Genomic DNA, 25,212 nt, shown 5'->3' on the forward strand with positions numbered 1-25,212 from the left:
TTCTCTCTTTTTTGGCATGGAACAGTGAACATATATAAATGGTGTTGTGTAACTTAAAATCTTCTTTTATATTTTCGTAACCACGTTCTTAAAAATGATTTGTGTGGTATTGACGTATTATTATCCTAATATCTGGTTCATTGAAGAAATTGTCTTTATATTTTTGTATTCTGGATAATCAGAACTTTTATCTTTTATCTTCAGAAACTGATACTCACTTCCACTGAGAAGTATGACCATAACTGTAATGTTGTCTCTGGAGCCAGCCACTAAAGCAGCATTTACAAGTTCATGGCTGATATACTCAGCTGCATCTTCATAGAAACTATCAGTGCTTATTTTTTCTTTTTTACTTGAATCTTTTGGCACACCATGTACATGTCTGTCAGTTTCTTCCCCACTGCAAGGATCACGATTAGTCATTTCTGGTAGAATTTGTGCATTTCTAGAATCACGAGTGAAAAATTGAGAATATTTTGAATCAGACATATATTCTTCGGAATTTTTACTTGACACATATTCTTCAGATTTACGTTGAAACAATACATGGATATTACTGTCTGATTTAGAAATGCTTGGTTCATTGATTGGGGAAAACAGAGGAACTTTGGATGGTGAAGATTTGTTTTGGATGATGGAATGGTGTGTTTCTTTATACACTTGAAACGTTGTTATTGCCAGTGCAGTGACTTCCTTGTTATCCAGAACTTCCCAGAGTCTATTAGTGGCTAAAATAAGGAATTGACATAAATTATCTATAGGGACAGAAATAGTTTGAGGTGCTGGAATCATGAACTTTTTCAGTTTGGGATTTCCATGAAATCCAAGTCCTCTTGTAGTTTTTATTTGCCCTTCTAGGAGCCCATATGGTTCATTGGAACTAATTATTGCTCCATTCTGAAGTACTCTTCTTTTTTCGTCTGTGTTTCGCATAGTGTGTTCTTTGGTTAGGCAAAACCCTTGCCCATTTCTGCATAAGACTGCTTGCACATTACCTAAAAGATGATTAGAAAAAATTGATCCTACAGATTTAATAACCAATTGTATCAAAGTATGCTGTTAACTTTATTAATTCTGTTTCATTGCATAAACCAGTATGTGTAATATTGATATCATTAATTGGGTGATAGATAGTAATTCAGACTGGGAAGCCAGTTTATTTCTTCTTTTAAAGCAATTTAGTGTTTAAAATACTGCATTTAATATTAAAATAACTAAAATTATAGATACTGAAAAGTCAATTTTGTTTATGAAACCACTTCCAAATGTTACTTATTTTGTAGAGCCAAGAGTTTAACTTTTTAATAACCAACATATATTCCATAGAGCAGACATTTTTAAATGTTTAAATAAATACCTTTTCATTTAAAATCATAAACCTTGATTTTTTTTTAAAAAAGTGAAATTTGCTGATTTTATAACTGGTAAAAATTAAAAACCGAACATATGTATGGGTGATGAAAAATTAAAATACCACTGTTAATGTCAGTCTTGTAAGGTTCCTGGTGTGTATGGCTAAAAAGAAATCAAGTCACCCCTGTGAAGAAAAAACTATGTATTATTAATGTATTAAATGGTTAATAGTTAGCCAACATGAAATTAAACCTTTTGATTGAAAACTGAAATATAAAAGTCGATTATAGTTAATGTTTCAGATGAACCTGTTATGTGTGCTTCATTGAAATCTTAAGAAAATAAACAGTGCACTGAACAGATGGAGGGATGGTTTTACCAGTACTTTCTTTGGTTTATAAAAAGGGTGGTTTGTTAGGAAAATTAATTTTTCGCAAGTTTTTGAAACATAATTGTATATTCAAGCATAGTCCATACTTGATACAGAATCATTTATAAAAGTATTTAAATTACTCTGAGGTGGGGTTAATGATGGTTGGATATTATAATACCTTTGAGAATGACTTTTCCTGGAATAATGAGAATTATAGACTATTCTGGTTCAAACATGGTGCTATACCCCAAATCAGAAGTTTGTTGTTGCAGAGGCTCATGTCTAAATTTAAAATTTTTTTACAGATTTTTTTTTTTAATTTTTAGAGTGGGAGAGAAACATCAACATGTGATTGCCTCTGACATGCCCCGCACTGGGGACTTGGCCTGCAGCCCAGGCATGTGCCCTGACTGGGAATTAACCAGCAACCCTTTGGTTTGCCGGCTGGCACTCAATCCACTGAGCTACACCAGCCAGGGCTAAACCCCTGGGTTTTAAGGTGAAGGAATTTAAATTTCAGAAGATGGAGGTCTACAGTCTAGTGTGATGGGACAGAAAGCATAGGTTAGTGAGGGATTGGTATCAGGCATAGACTGAGCCTATTGGTTCTTTTACATAATGGGAATTGTTAAGGTATTTGAGTTAATTAATTGGACCAGAAGTTTAAGATGTATGTGGAAAATGTTTTAGATCTACAAACTGTATAAATGATAATCCTAAAAATTACATGACCTCTTCTTTGTAGTGGGGTTTATCAATTTGTATTCACATTTCTTTTCTGCTGATTATTGTACTTAAGACTCTGCAAAGGGTAAATAAGTAAAGTAATTAATTTGTCAGGCCTGGCTAGTGTGGCTCAGGGAATTTGAGCGCTGGCCTCTGAAGAAAAGTGTTGCCAGTTTAATTCCCAGGGTGGGCCAGGTCCCCAGTAGGGAGTGTTTCTCTCCCTTTCTTTGTTCCTTCCTTCCCCTCTAAATAAATAAAATTGTCTTTTTAATAATTCTTAACTCTAGCTAGTTGTGAATTATTGCTGTACCAGCAACAGAAAATGGCAACTTTGTAAACTGAATTGTACATGCCAACTCTGTAAAATGAATTGTTCTATAAGGAAGGCATAGTACCTCATTTAAGTTAAATTTAAATTTCTCTATGTGTATATACACAGGAAAGTAGTGCAACCATAGCTCTGAAAAATGAGACAAATTTTGGCCCAGAATAGTCAGATCCTCTGAGTTCCTAAATGTTTACTTATGTCACAGTTCAAAGCCCATTCAGCAAAAAGAAAAAGCTTTATTTTTCCACTCTGAAGAGAATTTGATACAATTATGTATTTAGCATTGGAAGGGTAGCAAACTGGTATTTTGATTTTAGCTGCCTCTGCAGAGAGCTTGATACATGTAGCATATGCACTGTTTGCCTTTTTTTTTTTTTAATTGCTGCCTGGAGAGTAGGAATTGCCATTTTGGCTGATTTTCCTCTTTTTTTTAAAAGATTTTATTTATTTATCTTTAGAGGGAGAGGGAAGGAGAGACGGAGAGAAATATCAATGTATGGTTGCCTCTCGTGAGTCCCCTGCTGGGAACTGACCTGCAACCCAGTCCTGTACCCTGACTGGGAATCGAACTGTGATTGTCTGGTTCTCAGGCCCGCTCTCAATCCACTGAGCTACACCAGCCAGGGCTTGATTGTCCTCTTGTTACTATTTTCTAGAAGAAGGGACACTAAATCATTGTGTTGCAGTTTTTGTTCTGCCATTGACTCACGCTGTCTGACTTTAGGTGAGTTATTTAATTTCTTTGACAAATCATTCATCCTGATAAAAAGGGAGATAGTGCTTTCCAAATAACTCACACTCTTCTTACCTGTGTGAATGGTACATGAAGAGAAGGTTAAAGTGAAGGACAGGTGCCTGGTACTTCTCAACTATTCGTGCATAGCCCAGGAAGTAAAGGGATAAGTAAAATTGAGGGCCTGGAAGAGTGTTAATGGAACAGGTAAGAAAAATTGGACGTGCTGAAGTCAAATCATTTTATTTCCTGGACCACCTAGGGTTGCACATCTGTCGCTGCAAATGGGGTGCTTGAATGGGGCTGACTATTAAGCAAAAAGTTAGGGTAAACTAATGAACAAAAAGCCCCAAGGAAGATGGAAAATGAGGAAGATTTTAAAACAGCACTATATGTCCTTGTGTCTGCAAAACTGAAGGAAGAGAGAAGAGCAAGTCATGACTAAAAGGGAGGACAGATGGGCTTTAAAGTTGGGTCCCTGTAACATCTGTTCAGAGAATACGAGAATTAGCGATGAACTGTGATGATCCCCACACAAAGATTTTAACGAATCTAAGCATAAATAATTCAAATTCCTAGACATAAAGTTATCAGTAGCTGGAGAAAGTGTGCTCTTAAGAAAATGATACCAGAACAAAAATGAGATGGCTACTGAAAGAGTAACATGTTAGGGACATGAATGATGAAAGCATTAAGAAAAACTGCTCTGAGATGGTACTTAAGCCTTTTTAAGATGTCATATATAGTCCAGCAAAGTGTTCCTTATGTAGAGGGTAATGATGTAACTGCCTCCCGTAATTGCTGCGTTATTTCCAACTTGTGAAAAGAATATTCCTGTGAGCTCAGAGTGACCTTGAAATACCAAGGGGAATTCTGCATCTGAATGGACAAGATCAAGATTTTTTTTCCAGGTAAAGCTACTTGATAACATGGCAGTTTAAGAAAGAACTAGAAAAAAGAAGAAAAGTTTTATGTAGTAGTAAGAAAGGGAAACATACCTAGGTAGGATGTGTGAGTGCCCTGGAGTAAAAAAGATGGCTTGTTTAGAAAAAAGCGTGGGGGAAAGACAGGCTTGGGAGCCTGACACGTTTGAACTTGAGTCCCAATTTTGCATCCTTGTGACCTTGACTAAGTCACTTTCATGTACCTGAATAACTGATTTTCCACCTGCAGTTTTTTTGTCAAGGTTATTGTGAGGATTTAAGAAGGTACTTTAATAAGTAGACACTTGATAAAGTTTCCCTGAAGGGGAAAGCAGGCAAAGAGCCTATTCAAAGAAGATTGAGACAACTGTATTTTCTATCAGACCCATTTATATAAAAAAATTATGAAGTAGAATTATAGGTTAAGGGAATAGGGAAAAGTAACTGAGAAATGAGAAAGTTATTCAGGAAAGAAAAAGCAATTTAAAGTAATATTAAGGAAATTTAAATGCACATGAAATATATCTAAAATGGAAGCATAACAGAAATACATGTAAATAAAACATTAAGGAAACAACCTATCCAGTTTCTTCAGGACTGTAGTTTTGGCAAAAAGAGGCTGAGTTTGTGTACATGGACACCAGGCTTCCTACTGAACACCCAGGAGCCTCGCTGACGTGGAGCTAGTTTTCACTGGATGTCTAAAACGTTTGTTCATCATGGAAGATGTATTTCATGATCGTACATCTGGAGCCTAATGGTGCTTCATGCACCAGTCAACCAGCTGTCAAATATCTGTTGAATGTCTTCTCAGAATCAGGTGTGTGAGTCCACGACCAACCACCAATGAAAGGGATGGTAAAGTGTGTAAAAGGCCAGTGTTAAGAATACAGTTTCTTTCCTGCATAAAATAAGGTGATTCTGGAGTTGAATTAGGTGTTAAGGGGAAAGGGTAGGGCTGGAAGTGGTTTTAATAGCAACTTAGTAGACTACCATGAGTGCGCAAAATAAATCTTGATAAGAAAATGACAAAAAATTAAATGAGATCTGCAAATACAGCATCAATCGTGAATGAAGGTGAAGGCAGCAGAAGGAAGATAAACCCTAGAAACGACAGCTGGTGATGTTTATTTGATGTAACAGGATTAGTCTAAAGGACGTCAACTCACTGTTCATTATTTAATGATGCAACCTTATTTAGTACTTTGGTGATCCTCAGTCATCTCCTTTATTAAAACATGGTTATCCTTACCTCAAAGGTTGTGAGGATTAGAGAAAGGAATCTCTTGGTAACCTGGGGAAGAAGAGAAGGAAGGGGACTTGAGCTGGCCAAAATTAAGGAATTGGGAATAGTAGAAAAGTGGGTAAAGCTCTGCTTCCTCTTTGGATCTCGAGTGGGTTCATGGGGACAGAAACTAGACGCTAGGGAACAAAAGCAGTTTGGGGGGCCTCATTAGAAGAAAGTGTTAACAACAAACAGTCTAGACAATAAATATTGGGATAGCAGATACGCTAAAGCACTACAAAGGAGCAGTAATGTGGCAGTCTGGGTCTCCAACTGACTTTCCACTGAGGACCAGAAATGCCCTGGATGGTTTGCATATACTTTTAGGTGAGATGCATGGATGAGCTATTAAGAAAGAGTTCTCAGGTCAAAAGATTGAATGAATGAATGAGCTTTTAATTTTCACAAGGTTGTAGAACAAGAGGCAAAATAGGGCCTGTCCAAGGTGGGGAAAACTAACGGTTCTTCCCAACACAGCTTGGACCTTAAAGGATCATCCCCTCACTGAAAACAATGAACTAAAACATGCCCCATACCACCACCCAAATAACCAAAAACCAATAATAATAATAAGCTGAAGCTGAACAGTGAAAGGGAACTACCATTACGAACCACCAACCTTCACATACAGGCATACCTTCTTCTGTTGCTCTTCATGGTGCTTCATGTACTCTGCATTTTTCACCAAAACCTTCCCCCAGCAAAAATATTATGACTTGCTTCATTGCAGTGATTTGGAGCCAAACTCACATTTTTGAGGTTTTTCTGTATTTGTTGTCTGGAAAACCTCAAGTTGATTGTGTTAACAGGCAGCAAATGCATACTCAGGATAACATAGGCCTCTGGTGAGTCCCCAAAATAAAAACTTGAGGTAATTTCTGCTGCTGGCCAGTTACTGGAATTACCTTTCATCTGTGTTGAGGTGACTGAACTGAGTCTGAGGACAGCAAGGGGGCTGGAGTTGGCCTAGGACTGTGTACCACAGAGAGAAGCTGAGAATCCCCCAGTGTTCAGTAGGATGTCAGCCAAGGTGTGTGTGAGGAAACTCCCCTGAACCCTCACAAAAAGAAAAAGCAAACAGCTATTGTAAAAGGATTAGAAAGAGTATCACCCAGGGCTCACCTGGGTTTGGGAACAATGTCTGTTCTCACCATTCATACTGGAAAAATATAAATTTGTGGGTCACTAGGTAGTGAACTTAGGAAGGTCTCGCCTCAATAGAGGAAAATATTTAGCCCAAAATTGAGCATTACCTGGACACCCCTAACAAATCATAAAAGGTATACAATCTAAGAGGACAAACTGATTGGGGAAATAACTTCATCCCAAAACAAAGCTTAAAATAATGTCCAAAAAAAAATACACCCCCATGCTAACAACCCCTAGAGCCTCTGAAAATGATCTTATCAGGGGGTGGGGGGTGGGGTTTGCAAGTGTAACTGAATCTTGAGATCATCCAACAGAATCCTTATTAGACAGAAGAGAAATGCAGGAGAGTGGAAAGCCGTGAGAGGATGGAGGCAGAGATTGGAGCTTTGCAGCCTCGGGCCAAACAGTGCCCAGAGCCACTAGAAGCTGCAAGAAGGCATTTTCCCGGAGTGGCTTCAGGGGAAGCATGGCCTTGCCAACACTTTAATTTTAGGTTTCTGGCCTCCAGAACTTGGAGAGAATGGGTTTTTCTTGTTGAGAGCAGCCAAGTTTGTGTTAATTTGTATGGCAGGCCTAGGAAATGAGAACACCAGGCTTACTTACACCAAGTAAGCAAGAAAATGCTGCCCACAATAAAATGAAAAAGCAAACAACTGAAAGTAACTCAGAAACAACATCAATGTTGGAATCAGTAGGCAGGAACATTAAAAGTTATAACAGCATGCCCTGTGCTTAAAAAGTACAAACATGGAAGATAATTTTTTAAAAATGAAACTTCTAAAGATGAAAACTACAATGTTAACAATGAAAAGTACAGTGGATGTGATTAATGGAAAATTAGCCATTGCAGAAGAAAAGAGTGATTTTGAAGATGGCAATAAAAATTTGAAAACAAAGCATAGAGCCAAAAAGTTTTTAAAAATGAAAAGAGCATTGTGGAGATGTTAGATAATTTCAATTGGCCTAAAGTATATCATTGAAATTCCTTAAGGATAAGAGAAAACTGAGGGGCGGGATGGAATTTGAGGTACAGCACGACCAGTTTTGCTTAAACCCAATGATACAACGTCTAAACCATCCAAAGAGGGTAACCATATTATGGGCAGAGAGGGACAGTGATACTAGACAACAGATTCCTCATCATGAACAATGCAACGTAGATCAGTGATTCCACTTCTGGGAATATACCCGAAGAAATTCAAAAGAATATAGGCACCACTATGTCATTGGCGGCGCTATTTACAATAGCCAGAATTTAGGCTATTGGTCCATAGCCTAAAGTGTCCATCAGTAGATGAGTGGACAAAACAGCTGTGGCACATTCACACAATGGAACACCACTCAGCTGTTAAAAAAAAAAAGGAAATTTTACCTTTTGTGTCAGTAGGAATGAGAGACGGAGAGTTTTATGCTAAGTGAAATAAGCTAGTTGGAGAGAGGCAAGTAACATGATTTCACTTATATGTGGAATCTAATGAGCAAAATTAACAAAATGGGAACAGACTCAACAATAGAGAGATGAGACTGACAACTGTGAGTGGGGTGGAGGGCTGGGGAACTGTGTGAAAAAGATGAAGGGATTAAAAACTCATAGAAATGGAAAATAAAAATACCTTCACAGCAAGAAAGAGAAAAGGGAGGAAGGAAGGAAAGGAGGAAGGAAGAATCTGACGATCGAGAATTCTATACCAAATAAATGCACATCTTTGAAAAAAAATAGTGTTAATAGAGTCTTAAGATTCATCACCAGAAGACACATACTGTATTACAAAAACTATTGAAAGATGTTTTTGAAGCAGAAGGAAAATAATACCAAACATACATCTATAAAAAGAAATAAAGAGCACCAGGAATGGTAACCACGTGGGTAAATATGTCAGTTTGCCTTATTTAAATTTACTTTAAATGCTTAAACAACAAGAATACATATTACATGCAACACACAGGGTCCAGCAGAAGTAATACCTGCTTATGTGTGGTTGGTAGAGTAATAATATGAGTGTAATAATTTATAGTTCCAATTTGAAAATTTCACCTAAAATGTCATATGGTGTACTTGAGTGTGATATTTTATGTCACAGAATTACATGCTCATAATTTTGTAATATGAAAGGGACATTATTTGTACCTGACCCTGTATATTTTGTTAAGATGACAATACTTGTATTGGTCTGCAGAATCAACATAATGCCTTTTTTGGTAGAAACCAAAATATCCTAGATATTTTTGAGAAACTGACAAGCTGATCTTAAAATTCATATGAAGCCCTGGTTGGTGTGGCTCAGTGGGTTGAGTGCCGGCCTGCGAACAGAGAGGTTCCATTCCCAGGCAGGCCACATGCCTGGGTTGTGGGCCAGGTCCCTGGGTGGGGGCACGTGAAAGGCAACCAATCTATGTATCTCTCACACATCATCGTTACTCTCCCTCACTTTCTCCCTCCCTTCCTCTCTCTCTAAAAATTAAATAAAATCTTTTGCTATGACTAAAAATTGAAAAAAATTAAAAGAGTACAGTAAATATTAGAGAATACATACCCATAAAATTGAGGCACAAACTATTGTTTTCTGTAAGGAGAAACTGATGCTACTTGGCCAGTGAGCACAAGCGTGGCCTATTGGAAGTGTATTAATTATCAGAATAACTACCGATGGACCAAATGAACAATTACACCTACAGTATTCGAAGAACTTCCCATTCTCTTGAAAAAGAGAATTGTGAGAAATGTTTTTTGTTTCATTCAGATCTAAACAACTATATTTGCTTTGACTTTATCAACAGCTGTATTGCTATCCACTTAGGTAATTTAATGTTTTGAATACATTAATTCATATATGTGCCTCCTTGATAAATAACTGCAATTAATTGTGCCTGCAATCTGCATTTAAACCAGATATTGGTCCTTTCTTAAATTGCTCAATGCAATTTCTAGGCATTAAGAAGTCGCAACATAATTCTGGAAGCATAAGAGCCTTCAACTGCCAGGAATAAAAAATGTTAAGGTTGTAACCCGGCCATTATTCAATGTACATACCAGTGTTTGCAACATGTAGTTCTCCAGAAATTATTTGTGGCATCCTCTGGGAAGGAAACCTCTTTGGCCAGCCATCATGACCAGCAATTCCCCTCTGATTCCTCTTGGCATAGGGGCTCTTAATTTTGCATTCCAGTATACAGGCAACTGCAGAACACCCACTCCACTGAACCCTGGAGACTTCTTTCCTTCCAAGACGTAAAAGCCTATCCATTCTCCAAAATGCTTTCGCAAAGGCTTTGTGTATGTTCTCCTGCTCGCGCCTCAACTCTTTTGTTTGTTTCTTCATGGAGAAGAGGTTTTCTATAGCTCTGTATTCTTCCCTAAACACTGTGTGAAAGGACCTGATTAGTTTTTGCTCTTCAGTGGTCATTTGGTAGGAAGGATCAAATCTGGAAAGTTGATGGAGAAGCAAAACTGGGAGTTCCGTAGACGTGAAGTCTGCTGCTGAGGGACCGTGATGCCCGTCAAACAACCCGAAAAAACACACATTGGGTTTATTGCCAAAATTATTTACTACCGTGAATTTGTTGTTCATATCAACTCTCCATGTAGAGTTCCTGTCATCGCAAATGGCTACGCCTTTAATTAACAGATGGCAGATCTTTTGTGGATGTATGAAACTGTTGTGAATGTTATGAATGTTATACTTTGCTGGTATTTGCTTCTTCCAAAGTAGTTCAACAGCATTATTAATGTTCTGTAGAACTTTTTCACTAAATGTAAAAGATGACAGTAGTTTAGTAATCGTTAGCTGTCTCTGAACAGCAATCACTGAAGGTGCTGGCTTACTTTCACCCCTCTGTGTGAGACCCAGCGTGGCCAGAGCTGCGTGTTGTTTTTTATGGAGGAAAAGGCCAGGTAGGCTAATTTTGCGCTTGCATATGGAACAGGGACATGTGATTGCTTGATCAAAGATCTGCTTGTCATGGTCTTCACAGTCGCTTGATGGTGTCTCCTTCTTTTTAATATACTTTTTTGGTAAAGGTAGGATTTCCTCATCTGAATCAAATGTTGATGTTTTATCATCCCATTCCCTTGATTTCCAAAACACTCTGCAAACAAGATTAAAAATTTGAGTTACATTCCAGGGATGACTCGCTGAAAATATCTTCAAGCAGACCTTTATCTATGCGATTTGCTTTGGTTCCTCACCATTTTATATAGGCCTAGAATTGAATATTCTGATGCATCTTTCTGTGAACCCCCCAAATCAGTATTCACATAGCAAATACTGAATAAATTGGTGATGGACCTGTGTATGACAGAACGAAATAGAGTCAAAATTTCCAGAGAGTCAGCCACCGAAGAACAAACACTCAGGGAAATCAGCCCAGTGTTTAACCCCAGGTATATGGACGTACATGCTTGATACCTAGGGATTTAATTTCAAAATATGAGTATAATTTGCCTTTGTACTCTCTTTTGCCTTGCTTAAAATGCTCTTGTCCTAATTAAAGGGTTCATAAGAAAATGGGAGACACTAAAACCAAATTGCGTGTAAGAACAGAATTTTTTAGATCTGCGATGGAAAAGAGGTATGGACTGTGGAAAGGGAAGAAAAGATGTGGAGTTGGATGATAGATTTCTGGAGAGCTGACACCCTCCCCATCAGAAGCATCTAGAGCAACATTCAGCAGGAGACATTTTTATTTATTTTATGCACAACTCCTAAGGCATGGGATCTTTGCAAGGACCAATGGAAATATGAGAGACCTAAGAAAAATGCTTTGGTTATAAAATATTTCAAAAATCTGAAACATCAAAGTCAGTGGCTTCAAGTACTATGAGGTGTGGCATTTTGAAAACTAGATAACTTGAATTCAACTCACATAAATTTTGCTTGGTATGAGTACATTTAATGCATTAGATGTAATAAAGGGTAGGGCCTAAAGAAATAAGAGTGTCTGGAGAACACAGGGACTTAAAACATCCTAAGCATCATAATAGGTATTCAAGAATGTTGATGGTTTAGATAAGAAATAAGCCCATTGTGTGTGCTCAATAATAATGACAAAATAATATTTTTATATAGTAATATATAATGAAAAAAGTATTTTTTAAGTTCAATGTAGAAGGATACAAAGTAGAAACAAAAGAATGTTCTATTTGTCTTTCCATCCCATTCTCAACTCCCAAATCTCAGTGCAAGTAGTAATTAACAGCTTGCTCTCCTTCCAAATATGTAGTATATATTTATAATAGATATTACTATATGATAATTTTAAATATAATAATATAGTGATATATAATGTTATAAATTATAGTGGTACATTAACAAATGTATTGATATGTGTTGTAATATATAATATACGTATGTCATCTTTTCTGAATTGTAAGTGGGATCATATTTTGCATACCATCCTGGAATCTGCCATTTTCATTCAATACTATATCATGACCTCATATTGAAAGTTCAAGCATTGAAAGTTTGAGAACTGTGAACAATGTAGACTTTGGATTTCTTTAAACTGACTTAACTTACTAACTACACAACCTTAGTCAAAATAGTCAATTTCTGCCCATAGCTCAGTGGATTGAGCACCAGCCTGGGAACCAAAGGGTCGCTGGTCCGATTCCTGGTCAGGGCACGTGCCTGGGTTGTGGGCCTGGTCCCCAGTGGGGGGCCCACAAGAGGCAGCCACACATTGCTGTTTCTCTCCGTCTCTTTCTTCCTCCCTCCTTCTCTAAAAATAAATAAATAAAAGCTTTTAAATTTAAGAAAAAGTCAATTTCCTAGAGCATCTGCTTTTTTATCTGTAAAGCAAACAGGACTGGTTTTAGCATCAAAAGAGATGCACGGTGAAGCAATTAGCGATAGGGGACACTCCGAAAAAATGGCTGCCCCTCCTCCGCCAAGTGAACAGGGCACTGAGAACCATAACACATGCAAACACACTACTTACAGACATGAAATTTCAGTGCTTAGGGAGAAATGTATTCTTCATAAAACTAGTTGAAGAAAATAGCAGTAAATCAATGAGAGAATTTTTCAAAGCAGAAGCTTAACCTGAGCATTTCAAAATTAAGTAATGTGCATGTATTAACACGTTGTGATAAAATGTACGAGTAGATATCATTGCCTACTTACAGTTATGTTATTTGGTTTAATAAGTAATAAACTGGAAAGACGAAATGCACAATTTTGAGAAATGTCAATAAATTAAAAGTGAATGCATAAATAAAATAGTGGCTATAGAAAATAAGCAAACATCTTTAAGATTTTTAGCCACAGCCCTGGCTGGTGTAGCTCAGTGGATTGAGCGCGGGCCTGTGAACCAGAGGGACGTGGTTCAATTCCCAGTCAGGGCACATGCCTGGGTTGCAGGCCAGTTCCCAGCAGGGGACTCACGAGAAGCAACCATACATTGATATTTCTCTCCTCTCTCCTTCCCTTCCCCTCTAAAGATAAATAAATAAAATATTTTTAAAAATTAAAAAAAAAGATTCTTGGCAATAGAATTTTCACCCTATAAACTATGTGAAAATCTCATCTCTAGGAAAGACTTCTGTGATAAATGATAGATGAAATGGTGGACTATGTGATAGGCAAGTAGACTTTAGCAAACTTTATATATAGTTTACACATGGCAATATAATTAAAAATTAAAGAGACAAGCAAAACTATGATAAGTTTGAAGTGCTTTTGCTGCTTTTCTAATTTATATTTAATTCTCTGAAGTCACAACTATATTAGATATAGCTACTCATACCTATTTAGAATCTTATTTGCAACTTTTTACTGTATAAATGCTTCTAGAACTATTAGCATATTAGCAAGCCTCCCTGGATCTAATCAACAAATTTTTGTTTCATTTTTTATGGAAAAAATTTAAAGTTACATAAAAATTGAGAGAAGAATATAATGAGCCTCCATATACTCATCACCAGTTTTAACCATTATCAGTATTTTTTCTCTTATTTCATCTGTGTCCTCAGCCACTCTATTTTATTCTATTATTTATTTTTTATAACTTTTTATTTTTAATTAGAGAGAAGGGAAGAGAAGGAGAAAGAGAGGGAGAGACATATCAGTGTGTGGTTGCCTCTCGAGCGCCCCGTACTGGGGACCTGGCCTGCAACCCAGGCACGTGCCCTGAGTGCAAATCGAACTGGCAACCCTTTGGTTTGCAGCCTGTGCTCAATACACTGAGCTACACCAGTCAGGGCCTATTCTATTTATTTTTTAATGGAAAATTTTAAAGCCAATCCCCAAATTATGTCACTCTTAAATACTTCAATCTCATCAACAAATTTGATTGGCATCCGTTAACTTCTTTAATCCCTGCAGTAGGTCAACGACTGTGTGCAACGCAAGATGCATAGACAGATCAGGTTTGTGTCCTGTCCTCAAAGTTACAGGGGAAGAATTTGCAGTGCCATCCCTATCCTCATACAAAGGGTTACACAGGTCCGATGGAACCCAGGACACAGTCCCATTACAGTGTCCGACCAGGGGCCTACCCCTTCATCTAGGTGGAAAGGCATTATGAGACCTGAGAAGCTGACCTAGAAAAACTCACAAATGAGAGAAGTCAGGAAGGAGTCCAAAGCAAATCCAAGGGAAATGCCAGTTAGACAGCAGCAGGAGCGAGAAGACTCAGCAACAGAAACAGACAAGTAAATAGAGAAGTAAGGGAAGAGAATCAATACTGGCAAAGTTTTTAAGCTCTTCTGATCAAAATGTATATTAAATATTTCAACTGCTATTATTTGGTAACATGCAGGTAAAGGATACAGTTTTTCTGAGGCATGATGAACTGTTGGAAAAATACATAATACACCTGAATACTATTTTTTGACCTTGACTTGATCTTTTCTAATAGATAGCCATAATACAGGTCTCTCTCTCAGGGAGCCATTCTTAGAATATAATGTTTATATTCATTCATTCATTCATTCAGCAAATACTTAATTGTCTGCAATAGGCCAGGTACTGTTTGATTTTCTGGAGATATAGCAGTGAACAAAATGGTCACAGACTGAGAAGAAGGTCATATTCTGATATGTAAAACAGAAAATAAATAAAGGATGCATGTAAACATAATATCAGACAGGCAAGTACTCTTATGAAAAATATAACAGATTTGGAGTACAGGGAGGAATAGAAGCCCTGTTTTGTATAAGGTAGTCAGAGGAATATATCCTTCTTTCATGCATAGAGTCTAACAAGGAGCCAAGGTTTCATTTGATTACTAAGTAGGTGGAGGAAAAAGAATATTGCAAATGTAATTGCTCATTGATTACGTTTATTATTCAGTAGAAATGGAGACAATTTACCTGAAAGCACTATTCTCTTCCATGTTCCTTTGGCATTGTTACCTTCCTTTGCCCCACCCTCCTGTTGCCTGCCACCTTTCCCCAGCACTGTTCCTCCAGCTCGGGTGGGGGTGGCAACGGCAGTGGTAGAGACGTGCTGGGGGGGGTGGTGATGGCCACGGCAGGGGTTCCACATACTCCATGGCACACACCTGTCTGCATGGAACGTTCACTGCATCACCCGGAACCTCAATCAAAACTCGCTTTATGAGTTAAACAATAAGGTCCCAAATTCTATTCACAAACTAGTCTTTGAAGGACTATTCATTAAATATATTATCTTATGCTTGCATAGTAAGATAAAAATAAAACAAGTGGAATGACTTTCAAGTTTTTTTTTTTCCTTACAAGTCCCGGCACTTTTAAAATGTTGATTCCAGGAGACACTTCTTAATAGACAAAGCAGTAGCCTTCCCACCGACATATATCTGGGGCACCTCAGGCCATCTCTCCAGGACGTCCCCTCCTACCTGTGCTGTAAAGCCTGTCCTATCCATCTCACTGTTCCAAGTCACAGCCTGTAAGTCATAGACCTTTTCTGGACTGTCCTTTGGTTTCTTGAGCTTGCCTTCACTCCTGACCAATATCTTAAGTCCATAGATTCTTTTTTAAAAATATATTTTATTGATTATGCCATTACAGTTGTCCCATTCCCCCCTCACTCCTCTTCACCCTGCACACCCCTCCCCCACCACTCCCCCCCTTTCGTTCATGTCCATGTGTCACAAGTTCTTTAGATTCTGTATTTCCCATAGTATTCCTGCCCTCCCTGTCTATTTTCTACCTACCGTCTATGCTACTTATTCTCTGTACCTTCTCCCCCCCTTCTCCTCCTCCCACTCCCCTGTTGCTAACCCTCCATGTGATCTCCATTTCTGTGGTTCTGCTCCCAATCTAGCTGTCCTCTTAGTTTGCTTTTGTTTTAGGTGTGGTTGTTAATAACTGTGAGTTTGCTGTCCTTTCACTGTTCATATTTTTTATCTTCTTTTTCTTAGATAAGTGCTTTCAATGTTTCGTATAATAAGGGCTTGGTGATGATGAACTCCTTGAACTTGATCTTATCTGAGAAGCACTCTATCTGCCCTTCCATTCTAAACGAAAGCTTTGCTGGATAGAGCAATCTTGGCTATAGGTCTTTGGATTTCATGACTTGGAATACTTCTTTCCAGCCCCTTCTTGCCTGTAAGGTCTCTTTTGAGAAATACGCTGACAGTCTGATGGGCACTCCTTTGTAGGTGACTGTCCCCTTATCTCTTGCTGCTTCTAGGATTCTCTCCTTCATTTTAGTCTTGGCTAATGTAATTATGATGTGCCTTGGTGTGTTCCTCCTTGGGCCCAACTTCTTTGGGACTCTCTGAGCTTCCTGGATTTCCTGGAAGTCTGTTTCCTTTGCCAGATTGGGGAAGTTCTCCTTTATTATTTGTTCAAATAAGTTTTCCACTTGTTGCTGTTCCTCTTCCCCTTCTGGTACCCCTATAATTCGGATGTTGGAACGTTTAAAGATGTCCTGGAGGTTCCTAAGCCTCTCCTCATTTTTTTGAATTCTTGTTTCTTCATATTTTTCTGTTTGGTAATTTTTTCCTTCAGGTCCACTCCCTTGATTTGAGTTCCAGTTTCCTTTCCATCACTATTGGTTTCCTGTGCATTTCCATTCATTTCAATCAGTTTAGCCTTCATTTGTTCCTCTAATTTGTGGCTAAAATCAACCAGTGCTGTGAACATCCTAATCACCAGTGTTTTGAACTGTGCATATGAAAGTTTGGCTATTTCTTGGTCACTTAGAATTATAGGCTCTGGGGCTTTGAGCTGTTCTTAAGTCATAATGCTTGGTCTGTTCGCACCTGTTATGTTTGAGGGGCGGAGCCTTAGGTGTTCACCAGGGCGGGCGACCCAGTAGCTGGGTTGTGACGCTATATGTGGGGGCGGGGTCAGAGAGGGGAAAAAATGACGCTTTGCTCTGCTCTGCTCTCTCTCAGATTTCTGTCCCCTCTGCTGCTTCCCACAAGCAAATTGGGCCCCTCTGGTGCTGGTTCCCGGGTGTATGGGCCCATGTGCTCTCCAGGACCCTGTGGGTCTCTCCGACGAACTCTCTGTGAGCCTGGGAGCCTCTCCCGGCCCCTGGACCCCAAGAAAGTCTTTCCAGTTGGTGCTTTGAGGCTCTAATTCCTGTCGCTGGGGCCCTAGCCTGAGTGGTCTGTCTCACTGCTCGCTTCTTCACTTGGTTTATCTGCGTGCGAATATGTGACCACAGTCAGCCAGCTGCCCTGCACCCTCACTGGGTCCACCCCTCGCCACCCCATGCCTGGGATCCACCAACCGCCTCTACTTCTGCTCCTGGGTCGGTCGGACGGAATGATCTTTCCAGCCCCACCCCACACCACTGCTGTCTGCGTTTTTGTTTCTAAAACTTTGCTGTCTTTAAATTTAGTTGTGGGAGGGGACACAGTGTTTCCACCTATGCCTCCATCTTTGCCAGAAGTCTTTAATCCATAGAGTCTTAATCTACAGCTACTTTCCACTCTCTCACCCCAGGGTAGATTAGAAGTATAATCTAGAGTCATTAGAGTCATGAATCAGCTTGCTTGCACATTGAAGAGATTCAGACAAGCTCAGGTGCTTACTGAACATCTCCGTGGCCAGCTTGAAATGTCTCCGTGGTCATGTCCAAAATGGAGTTAACTACCTTTCCTCCAGAATCTTCCCCCACCGTTAGCTGGGTGAGGCTGGAAACTATTTTCCCAGAGACCCTTCCCTGTGTGGTTTCAGGTGAAAGTTGGCCAAGAAAGGAATTGGGAGCACTACATCTGAATACCGTCACAGTTCAATGATATGACCCACAGAGGCAGAGGTGCCTGGTGTGTTCCAGCTTGTCCTTGCTCCCTCTACTGTGCATTCAACTCATCCTACAAGCCCTACTGACCAACAGCAGCCCCAGAGCCATCAGCAGATGCCTGCCTTTGACCCCGTCAAGGCAAATGCTTCCTTCAGAGTTCTCCATCAACCTCCCCTTTGTGGTCCTTCTTTGGTGGCTGGGCCATCCTTGGCTTCTCATACTGATTGGTCGCAGGCTTCGCTGGTCCCTCAACTCCCCTCCCCAGAGGTCTGATTTCAACAATGATTTTTTTTTTTAATTTTTAGAGAGAGGGGAAGGAAGGGAGAAAGAGAGGGAGAGAAACATCAATGCATGGTTGCCTCTTGTGCGCACCCACAACTGGGGACCTGGCCTGCAACCCAGGCGTATTCCCTGACTGGGAATCGAACCAGCAACCCTTTGGTTTGAAGGCCAGCACTCAATCCACTGAGCCATCCGAGCCAGGGCTCAACAATGAATTCTTTGTTCTGTAGTTCCTACAGTTTGGCTTTACTAATTGAACCCTAATTCAAACAGGGACCGCCACCACCACCCTGTCCTCCCTTTCAGGATATGCGCATTAATCATTAAGGCCCATGTGACGTCCTACTTCAATGTCTCTCTAACCACCCACTGGCCTCCTTCCTCACTGCTACCACTGTTTCAGGGCACCAGACTATTTTTCCTGAGTTACTGCCCCAGCCTCTCAGCGACTCCACCCACCTCCACTGCGCTCACCTCTTCGCATTCCCCTTGGAGCAGCAGACTTGATTCAACTGTCTAAGGCTTCTCACTGGCTTGCTCTTGTCCTCCAGATAAGCTCCTCAAAGTGTTTGGCTTTGTTACCTTCCTTTGAGAAATCTCTGCCTCCTTGGCTTCTGCGAACCTCTCATCACTGTTCCCTACCCTGTGCCAATACCGTGTAGAGACAATAAACAAATCTTCACACGTTTGGTAGGGAATGCTGTGGGACACTTTTAATCTGAATGCCTTATTATTCGGTTGCCTTTTCATTCACACCACGGGTGCATGCACTGCATATTCATTTCCAGCAGCTGCATCACCCCCCCCGCCCCNGTTCAACCCCCCCCCCCCCCCCCCCCCCCCCCCCCCCGCCCCGCACACTGTAAGTGTGGGGAGGAGTGAGTGATGCAAGTGATGCATCTTCTGCAAGCAAGTCCTGGGTCTCCCGCAGGCTCCCGCTCCCTGGGGACGTGAACTTCAGGTATTTTGATGGTGAGGAACAAGTCACAGGTCCCACCCACGCTCTAAGGGAGGGAAATTCACAAGAGTGTGAATACCAGAGCTGATGGTCACTTGGGTCACCTTTCAGTGACTCTCACAAGGAGAAGGAGTAAATAAATCATGATGTATTCACGCGATGAAATATCATGCCTCCGTGGAAGCAACCACTCCATCCACAATGTGGAAGAATAACAGGAAGTCAGTCTATATCGATTGAAAGAACTGCCAGTCTCAATGCATTTCGAGGGGAAATTTCCATTCACGTGAAGTACATAAGCTTGCATACTAAACAATACATTTTTAGGGTGCAAATATATGTGATAGAATGATAAATAAAAACACAGTAGTGATAACCCAAAATCCAAAATGGCACTTAGAGAGGCCAGAAAAAGTAATAGAATTGAGGTCTTCCAGGTAATGCTCACTAGATGATGTGTACATTATTCTTCATAGTATCACTGTTATGTTTTATGTATATCTTTAAAATGTTACTTTGTGCCAATTCATTATTAAACAAATGAATGAGGCAGCATTGTGATTATTGTGCTTAAAGATAACGGATTAGTTTTCTAAACGAGTTGTAAATACAATAGCATACTAAAAAGCCTATACAAAATCTTATTTATTTATAAAAAAGTCACATAACTGTTGTTTGATGAGAAAAAGCAGATAATAAGCCCTGGCTGGTGTAGCTCAGTGGATTGAGCACCGGCCTGTGAACCAGATGATCGCGGTTCGATTCCCAGTCAGGGCACATGCTTAGGTTGCAGGCCAGTTCCTGGCAGGGGCCAGTTCCCTGCAGGGGATGCACAAGAAGCAACCATACATTGATGTTTCTTTCCTCTCTCCTTCTCTTCCCCTCTAAAAAGATAAATAAATAAAATATTTTTTAAAAAAAGAACAGTATTATCAAAAAGATGTTTAAAGAAAAAGAAAAAGCAGATAATAGAACTGCATAAATAGAATGGGCCAATTAATGTAAAATTATATAGATGCATAAAAAATAACTAGAAAGATGTTTATCAAACATCTAAAACTAATGCTAACATTAGTGTTATCTTTCTAAGAGATTTTTCTTTCTTCTTTTTGCTTTAGTATATAGATTTTAAATGAGAATGTATCATTCCCCCCTCCACTGAAAAATTCCCCCATTGAAAAATTAAGATATTTTCAATGAAATAAATCTACGTCCTTTATATATTTTATGTCAAGCTTTTGCACATTTTATATTTTTAAAAATAAATCAATTTTTAAAATCATAAATATTGTACTTGCATCTTATGAAAGTGGAGGAAGAAAGCAAGTAAGTGAGGTCTCCAGTGAAAGCGTCCTTTACCTCCTTCCTCAATCCACCATCTAAAACCAGACTCACTGGATGACACGAATCCTTCCAATCCAGGTCAGAAAAGACATTGATTATATTTCACATCTTCTCACTTGATGCTGTTTTATAATTTGCTTTTTCACTTAGCAATAATATTGTTTCATATCAGTTCCCATAGATCTACCTTATTCTTTTGATAGCTATATAATATCTTATTGTATGAGTATACAAAAAATTATGTAACGTTTTACCTATTGATGGACATTTAGTCGGCTCCAGCATTTGTCTCATACAAACAATGCTGCAACAAGGATCTTCGTACATCTGTCCTCAAGGTCAATTCCCAGTAGTAGAATTCCTCCGTCAGTGACCAGATGTATTTTGAATTTTTCAAAGTTTTGCAACAGCACTTTCTTGAGGACATGCTATGTGGCAGTTACTGTTTTTAGCACTGGGGATTGCATGTGAAAAAAACAATTCCCTTCCCTCAAGGAGGACATGGTCAAAATATTGTCACCTCTACCCTTTGTACCAGCTTACATCATTTTTGAGAGTTTTAGTTCCTTTGTCCTGATTAATAATGAGAATTTTAAAAAAGGAACTTTACAGGCCTATTTTTTGCATTTTCAATTAAGAGAGAGGTTAATGTTTTTACAAATATTTGTAGGGCATTAGACCTTTTCTCGGAAACTGATGACTCAGATACTTTTTTTTCCTATTGTGTTGTTGATCTTTTTCTCATTGATTGGGAGTCAATCTTTTATTTACTTGATTTCTATTTACTTTACTTCTGTTTACTTTATTAGTCAATTTTTAACATAGGTATTACTTTTCTATATTGTTTGTTTTTTATTAATACACATTAATAATTTCCCTCAAAACAATAAAACTACTTTAAAAGTAAAAGTAACTGGGGGACAAAAGGAAAAAAGAAACTGGGACAACTGTAATAGAATAACCATAAAAAATTTAAAATATAATTAATTGTAAAAAAGCAGATAAGTAGCTGATACAATATTGGAGGGAAAGAGCAAAGTGGGAGGAGGGACACTACCCACCCTCAAGACTGACTATAAAGCTATACTCATCAAGACAATGTGGTATTGATGGAAGAATAGACAAATAGATCAATGCCACAAAGTAGAGAGCCCAGAAATAAACCTACACAGATATAGTCAACTATTCTTTGACAAAAGAGAAAGGCAATTCAATGGAGAAAGGATAATCTTTACAACAAATGAGGCTATAATAACCAGAAATTCTCATGTAGAAAAAGAGAGTCTAGCCCTGGCTGGTGTAGCTCAGTGGATTGAGCGCGGGCCTGCAAACTACACGAATGAGGTTCAATTCCCAGTTAGGGCACATGCCTGGGTTGTGGGCCAGTTCCCAGCAGGGGACTCACGAGAGGCAACCACACATTGATGTTTCTCTCCTTCCTTTCCTCTCTAAAGATAAATAAATAAAATCTTAAAAAGAAAAAGAGAGTCTAGACATGGATCTTACAATTTTCACAAAATTAACCAAAAATGGTTTAAATAGCTAAGTGTAAAACACAAAACTATAAAACTGCTGAAAGACAACATAGGGAAAAAATCAAGGTGACCTTGCATTTGGCAGTGACATTTTAGATTAAAAGTACAATCCAGCCCTGGCTGGTGTGGCTCAGTGAGTTGGGTGCTGGCCTGTGGACTGAAAGGTCATGGGTTCAATTCCCAGTCAGGGCACATGCCTGGGTTGCAGGCCAGGTCCTCCAGTTGAGGGTGGGGCGTGTGGGAGGCAACTGATTGATGTTTCTCTCCCTCTCTTTCTCCCTCCCTTCTCCTCTCTCTATAAGATAAATAAAATCTTTTTTTTAAAGTACAATCCACAGAACAAAATGTGGGAAGTTGAAGTTCATAAAAATTAAAAATGTCTGCTCCACAAAGGACACTGCCAGAACGAAAAGACAAGCCATAGTTTGGGAGAAAATATTTGCAAAACATAGGTGACAAATTACTACTACCTAAAATACACAAAGGACTTTAAAATTTCAACCATAAAAAAACAAACACCCCAATTTAAAAATGGCCATAAGACATGAATATTCACGAAAGAAAACATACAGATGGCAAATAAACACGTGAAATAATGCTCAATTGTACATATATATCGCTAGAGAATCACAGATTGAAACAACCACTATATACCGATTAGACTGGCTCAAGTCCCAACCAAAACACTGACCACCCCAAATGCTGGGGAGGCTGTGGAGCCGCAGCAACTCTCTCTCGCTGCTGGTGGGGATTTAAGTTGGTGCAGCTGCTGTGGAAGACAGCTTGGCAGTTTCCTCCGAAACTAAACATGTTTCAGCAACGAATTCCTTGGTATTTACCCAGACTAATTGAAAACTTACATCCACACAAAACCTGCATGGGAATGTATAAAGCAGCTTTATTCGTAATTGCCAAACTTGGAAGCAACCAAACTGTCGTTCAATAGGTGGATGAATGAATAAATAAACTTGGTACATCCATACAACTGAACATTGTTCAGTGATAAAAAGAAATGAGCTATCCGGCCAGGAAAAGACATGGATGAATCTTGACTGCATATCTAGATGAAAGGAGCTAATAATATTGCAATGACTATGTGGATGCTAGCATTTCATTTTTTGTGTTGAGCATCTACAGCAGTAGGCATTAGACCTAAAAACAAATGGCTGGTCCCAACACTGGAGGAGCTCAGTGTCAAGGAAAAGATAGACACACATCTGTATTACTGGATAATAACAATGTCAGTGGAGCTTACCATGTGCAGGGACTATTTCTAAGCATTCTGTCTACATTGCCTCATGTCCATACCACCCTGCAAATGGACACTATGAACCCATTTCACAGACAGAAATACTGAAGCTCTGGAACGTGAGTTGCCTTGCCTGGAGGAAGTGGCCATGTTGGGAATCATGCTCAGAGTGTCAACCAGCAAAATGGGTGACTTTCTTGTTATGCCAGGGACAGAGGTAAAATGAATTCATTTTGGAAGAAGAGGACAGTGGTTCATTTTGCGTCCGTAAGTCGGATGCTTATTATTTGAAGCTTTTGAAGTTCGGATACACTCACCAGTCTTTTTTCTTATCTTACTGTTCTTTTCTTGCCTCTTCCCCACAGAAATACATCTTGAGCTTGTCATTCTCCCAGCGAAGGTCAATCGACCTCATGTGGCTCAGTGTAGAGGTGGCCAGACTAGTAAACAGCGAAAGTCGATCTCTCTAATAGGCTGCCCTTGTTCCGCTTAAGCCTGCCTGTGAACTTCAGGTTTACTAGATGTTTCACAACTATGATCATAAAGGTTAAGGCCGCAGGCACCTGCCCTGTGGAAGAGAGTTATATTAAGTAGTCCTTCAGGAGCTGTCTCTGGATATCACGGAGATTTCTGGTACAGGCTGTTACTGTTTGAGGGCGTCTGGGCCTGCCGTGGAGAAAATGGAGTGGGTGGTTTGCTGACAGTTTTTATAAATACCCCAGTATTTATTTAATGGCAGAAACACACAGAGAGAGCACACAGAGCATTAGAGGAAAGAACACAGCTTAGCTCCATTCATCATCTGGGCCCAGGACCAAGCACTTTTGGTCTGTTCTGAGGATCGGCCTCCGGAGCCAGCTGCAAGCCTGTGTCTGGGGAAGTCACCTGCCCGCCTGCTGGAGGAGGAAGGAAGGAAGGAACAAAGAACAATGAAGCCTTTATTACAAGCCAAGGTTTTTTGTTTTGTTTTGTTTTGTTTTTTAAATTTGTTTTCTAGTCATGTCGCTCCTCTGCTTGAAACCTTCTAGTAGCTCATCCGTGCTTTTAGGATAAAGGTCAAAAGCCCTGTTATGATAGACAAGGCTCTGCCTCTTCAGTCTCATCTCTCCCAGCTTTTCTCGTCTATAAAGCTCCTCCAATATGGCCAGGCTTTGCCCATCTTGGGCCTGTGCCTGTGACTCCCTCCGCTGCAAATGCCTTTCCCTTCACTGCCACGGATTCTAACTCATTGTTCATTTCTCAGCTAAAACATCTTTTACCGGTCGAACTTTAGCATCATCAAAAAGGGACCTCCCACTGCCTCAAATGAAGCCTCGATCCCTGCCATCTGCCTTCCCAACTCAGGCTTTTCATTTGTTCATGGTTCTCATCATGAATTTGTGTGATTATGTACCTCCTGTCTGTCCACTTCTGTCTTCCGTGCCATTTTTTAGCCCAGGGCCAATGTAGAGATGCCTGCCCTGCAAGAAGAGTTCTGTAAATATTTGTTAAATAAATCAATGAACAAATGAAATGAGTGTTGGAGCACATGAGTATTTAGTTTGTAATAAAGGGAGTAAGAAAGATATCAATTGTCTTCCCTTTTCCTCAGTTGTTGTCAGTGCCTTAGTCTGATACAGGTGCCCCATAAGCTGGCCAATAGGAGGGCTAAGAGAAGGGGAGTGGAAATGAGAAGCTCCTAGACTCTACTGGGCCCTTGGCCACCATTCAGTCTTACCCTCTGCAGCTGTGCTCTGCAGTATGGGAGCCACTAACCACGTGCGTATTTAAATTTAAATTAGTTAAAATTAA

General features: G+C 39.5%; 1 protein-coding gene across 1 annotated transcript; it reads right to left on the reverse strand.

Annotated features, from left to right (window-relative positions):
* Window positions 1-21: 21 nt before the first annotated feature.
* Window positions 22-15,204, reverse strand: PP2D1 (protein phosphatase 2C like domain containing 1). The gene is made up of 3 exons (XM_037070747.1): window positions 15,182-15,204; window positions 9,902-10,956; window positions 22-995 (listed from the first exon to the last, which is right to left on the reverse strand). The coding sequence occupies exons 1-3, from the start codon at window positions 15,202-15,204 to the stop codon at window positions 121-123; spliced, it is 1,953 nt and encodes a 650-aa protein (XP_036926642.1). The 3' UTR covers window positions 22-120.
* Between the last annotated feature and the right edge of the window lie 10,008 nt (window positions 15,205-25,212).

Source organism: Sturnira hondurensis, unplaced genomic scaffold (assembly GCF_014824575.4).
Source record: "Sturnira hondurensis isolate 20B ecotype Veracruz unplaced genomic scaffold, ASM1482457v3 Scaffold0019006, whole genome shotgun sequence".
Classification (NCBI taxonomy): domain Eukaryota; kingdom Metazoa; phylum Chordata; class Mammalia; order Chiroptera; family Phyllostomidae; genus Sturnira; species Sturnira hondurensis.

Coding starts and splice junctions, on each gene's coding strand:
- PP2D1 (XM_037070747.1), bottom strand. CDS start 15,204: ATGGAAGAGAATAGTGCTTTCAG. Junction 10,957..15,181: donor GAAGAGAATAGTGCTTTCAG/GTAAATTGTCTC, acceptor TCTTGTTTGCAG/AGTGTTTTGGAAATCAAGGG. Junction 996..9,901: donor ACTACATGTTGCAAACACTG/GTATGTACATTG, acceptor ATCATCTTTTAG/GTAATGTGCAAGCAGTCTTA.